This window comes from Plasmodium falciparum (genome assembly GCF_000002765.6).
Source record: "Plasmodium falciparum 3D7 genome assembly, chromosome: 13".
Taxonomy (NCBI): Eukaryota; Apicomplexa; class Aconoidasida; order Haemosporida; family Plasmodiidae; genus Plasmodium; species Plasmodium falciparum.
The window spans coordinates 2,447,501-2,452,500 of NC_004331.3; the positions used below are offsets into that span (position 1 = coordinate 2,447,501).

The 5,000-nt window shown below is 17.9% G+C and overlaps 1 protein-coding gene across 1 annotated transcript in view; it reads left to right on the forward strand.

Annotated features, from left to right (window-relative positions):
- Positions 1–2,960: 2,960 nt before the first annotated feature.
- PF3D7_1361100 (protein transport protein Sec24A) overlaps positions 2,961–5,000 on the forward strand; it is a gene marked incomplete at both ends in the record, with an annotated part of 3,300 nt that continues 1,260 nt past the window's right edge. Inside the window, one exon of the mRNA XM_002809047.1 lies at positions 2,961–5,000. This exon is cut by the window's right edge and continues 434 nt beyond it. Within this exon, the coding sequence (XP_002809093.1) occupies positions 2,961–5,000 (2,040 nt within the window).

Sequence of the window (5,000 nt, forward strand, 5' to 3'; positions counted from 1 at the left end):
ATATATTTATTCTTATACTATTTAGTACGTGAAGAAAAATATTATTACATATAATATTAAATATATATATATATATATATATATATATATATATATATATATATATTAATATAATATATTTATAAATTCGTATGTTGTTTTCTCCTACATGTTTAGTATATCTTATATTTTAGATATATCATATAAAGGTTTATGAAAAAAGGAAATTTATATTTATATATCATATTTTATTTTTTTTTGTTAAACATTAAAAAAAAATATATATATATATATATATATATAAAATAAATTGTAGTAAAATATAAGCAATATTTATATATCACATGGTGTATAAATAAATAAAAATATTATAATGAAAAAAGATAAGATGTTCATGAAATAATAATATATATGAATATACATACATACTTATATATATATATATATATGATTAATTCTCTTAAAAAATAAAAAAAAAAATGTAATCCTATTTGTATTATTCATTTAAGCATAAATTAACATCATAATTAAAATTGTTAAAAAGATAAAAATCTGTAATTTTTTTCTTTGACTTTACAGAAAAAAATATATATATATTTTTATAGAAATACATAATGACAATAGAAAAAATATTGGAATAATATATACTCGTTTTTTGGGGTATATATGGATTTATTGTAATTAAAAAGAGAAGCACATATATATATATATATATATATATAATATTATATTCGTCACTTGTTTTGTATTTCTATCAAAGGGATTTATAAATTTAAATATTTATATAAAGTAGGTAAATAAATGGATATGGATTTATATATATTAATACACAGGCCCTATGAAAAGTGTAATAAGTAAATAAATATGTTAGATGTTTGTCATAATTTTATAATAAATAAAAATAGAACACACATATGTTTTTTTTTTTTTATTTTTTTATTTTTTTATTTTATTTTTTTTTTTTTTCCTGTTGTTGTCTTTATATAAACATATTGAACAATATTACGTTGTAGGAATAAATTTTCTTTATAAACTTTGGAAAAGACTTAATTCAATTATAAATACATAACTATTCTAAATATGATCATGACAAAAAAATATTATATGTGTAAGTTTATTTATTTAATTAAAAAACCTTTATGGTAGTATTAATAAAATAAAAATAAAAATTTCTTTTTTATTTTATATATATATATATATATATATATATATATTATTTGTATATAATAAATAACCCACCTATAATATTCAAAACATTGAATTATATATTTTTAAAAAGGCGGAAATGTCAAATAATACAATAAAAATATATTCATATATTTTTTTTTTTTTTTTTCTTGGTTTTTTCTACATAACATAAAAAAATATTATTGTAAAATATGTTAAAATTTATAAATATGAAAAAAAAAAAAAAAAAAATTCACCAAAAATGTTCAGAAAAAAAAATACATAAAAGAAAAAATATATAATATATATTAGAAATATATATATATAATATATATAATATATATATTATATTCATTTTTTGAGAAAAAACAAAAAACAAAAGTTGTCAATTTTGTTATTATTTTTTTCAAGATAACACAATAATTATATTGATAAATTAAATATTATATTATATATATTATTTGATTCTTTGGTAAATAATTTTATATAGGTTAAAAAAATAATAAACATTTATATATATATATATAATATTATATGTATATATTATATATATATATATATTATAATATATATATTTAAAATATGTATTTTTTATAATAAATTATAAAAAAAAAGAAAAAAAATAAAGTAGCACTTTTAGATATATTTTTTTAAAATAATATCAATGATAATATATAATTATTTTATGCATATTATATATGAAATGAACAAAATTATACGCATAAATGTAATATTATAAAATTAAAATATATTATTTATGTATAAAAAAATAAAATATATAGTGTAAATGCATATTTTTATAAATATATTTATTAAATTATTTTTCAAGAAAAAAAAAAACATTTATTCTTTATATTATATATTATATATATGTATTATATATTTAATAAAAATAATATATTGATAATATATACATTAAAAAAAGAATCCAGAAAATTTTAAAAAATAAAAATGTTATATATATATGTATTTAAAATAATTATATATATAATATAATTTATAATTATATTTTAACATAATGTATATATAATATATATATTATATATATAATAAATATATTATATAAATATTTATTTTATATGAAAAATAACATTTGGCAAAAATAAAATATACAATATTATATAAAATATATATATATATATATATATATATATATAATATATATTTATTTTATTATTTTTTTTTTTTTTATGTATTATTTTATATAAAAATAAAAAAATATATTTATATATATATTTAGATAATTAAAAAAAAAAAAAAACATTTTTTTTTGAAAAAAATACAAGAAAATATGATATATATATATAAATATACAATATATATAAACAGGATATAATAAAAAAAAATACATTATTTATTTTTTATAATTTTTATTTTATATTTTTATATGTCCATATATTTATATTTATATATATATTATATTTATATAAAAGAAAAATGCAATAATTAATTTTTTGGTATTTTTTTCTTTTTTGTTATAATGTATATTTTTTAAAAGAATTGTATAATACGCATATGAGAAATATGAATTATATATTTTATTATAATATATATGTTCAAGTTTATATATTAAAAATGTATAAATATTATAAACTATATATTTAAAAGAGAATAAGGAAAAAAAAAAAAAAGAAAAAAAAGAAAAGAGAAAAAAAAAAAAAAAAAAAAAAAGAAAAATTTTTTTTTTTTGATATTTATATTTATTTTTTTATTAGTATTTGCCATTTGAACATATTATTTTAATTTTTATTATATATATATATATATATATATATATTTTTTTTTTTTTTTTTTTTTTTTTTTTTGAGTAAAAAATGCAGCCGTATGATTATAATAGAGGTTTAAATAATAATAATACAGCAAATTACAATAATCAGAATAATGCAAATGCTCCTATAAATAATCCGTTTCTTCATAACAACGATATAGGAAATAATAATAATATGAAGACAAATGAAGGTCCATATAATGCACCAACATATTATAACCCTGGTCAGCATCAACAACAACAACAACAGCAGCAACAGCAAGGCCCCCCTCTTCATCAAGGTTATCAACATTCTGGTGTATATGGTATGAATCAGGGTAATTATAAGACAAATAATATAGGTGAGAATATGTATAATCAAGATGGACATAATAATACGAGTTATATAAATCAAGGACAACCTTATCGTAATGTAACGAGTCAATTTATTCCTGTAAGTTCAAATAATACGTTAAAAGCAGGAGGAAATATGTTAGGTTATGATAATATGGGTAATATAAATCATGTACAGCCAATTATAAATGATACATATCAAGAATTTTTACAATTTAATGCATTTTCTCATTTTGTTAAAAGTTCAGTTAGCTATATGCCAGCCAACACTACTTTGAAACAAAAAGCTTATGTACCTCTTGGGTTTGTGATACAACCTTTAGCTCCTATACCAGATGGATATCCAGAATTGGCTTCTGTAAATTTTGGTAATTCAACAGTTGTGCGATGTAAAAAATGTAGAACTTATATTAATCCATTTGTTAGATTTGAGGCTGGAGGCAAAAAATGGAATTGTAATATGTGTTATAATATTAATGATACTCCTCAATTTTATTTTGTACCTTTAGATGAAAAAGGAAAGAGGAAAGATTTATTTCAAAGGCCAGAATTATGTACAGGTAGTGTCGAATTTATTGCTCCTAGTGATTATATGATAAGACCACCACAACCATCTGTATATTTATTTTTAATAGATGTAACAGTAACATCAGTAAATTCTGGTTTATTAGATGTTGTTTGTAGTACAATAAAAAGTTTATTACCAAAAAATAATGATTCAACCGAAAATAATAATCAAAATGATAACAATAATAATAATAATAATAATAATAGTAAGAATTTAAAATCATTTGATTCTCGTACATTAATTGGTATTATGACCTTTGATTCAACCATACATTTTTATAATTTAAATTCTAATTTGAAACAAACACAAATGATGGTGGTTCCTGATATACAAGATATTTTTATTCCACTTCCTGAGGATATTTTAGTAAATGTACATGAATGTCAAAACGTTATAGATGTTTTATTAGATAATTTGCCAGGAATGTGGAGAAATAATAAAATTAGTGATTGTTGTGCTGGAAATGCTTTAAAAGCTGCTTTTATGGTATTAAAAAAGGTTGGTGGGAAATTATTATTTTTCCTTTCTTCTGTTCCAAATATTGGTGATTTAACTGTAAGTGTAAATAGAGATAATAAGGATAAAAGTAAATATAAAAATATTTATAGTTCAAGCAGTTCAGGTAATAATGTTGTTGATTCAAAATTAAGAGAAGTAGAATTATTAAATCCATGTAATAATCTTTATGCTGAATTAGCACAAAATATAACACAGTATCAAATAGCTGTAGATTTATTTGCATGTCCTCTATATAATTTAGATTTAGCTTCTATATATCCTTTAATAAAAAATTCGGGTGGGTCATTATATTATTATCCTCAGTTTAATGTACATCAATATAATGATAAATTAAGACAAGAATTATTATTTGCATTAACAACAGAAACTGCATGGGAATCGGTTATGAGAATAAGAATTAGTAGAGGTTGGAAAATTACAAATTGGTATGGAAATTATCAATTTAGAGGAGCAGACTTATTAGCTTTACCAAATTGTCATTCCGGTCAAAACTTTTCTATTATTGTAGATTTAGAAGAAAATGTAGTACAAGATTCAATTGTTTATGTCCAATCAGCTTTATTATATACTAATTCTAACGGGGAAAGAAGAATACGATTACATACATATGCTCTACCTATAACACAAAATATAAAAACTATAACTGATTCAATAAATCCACAAGTC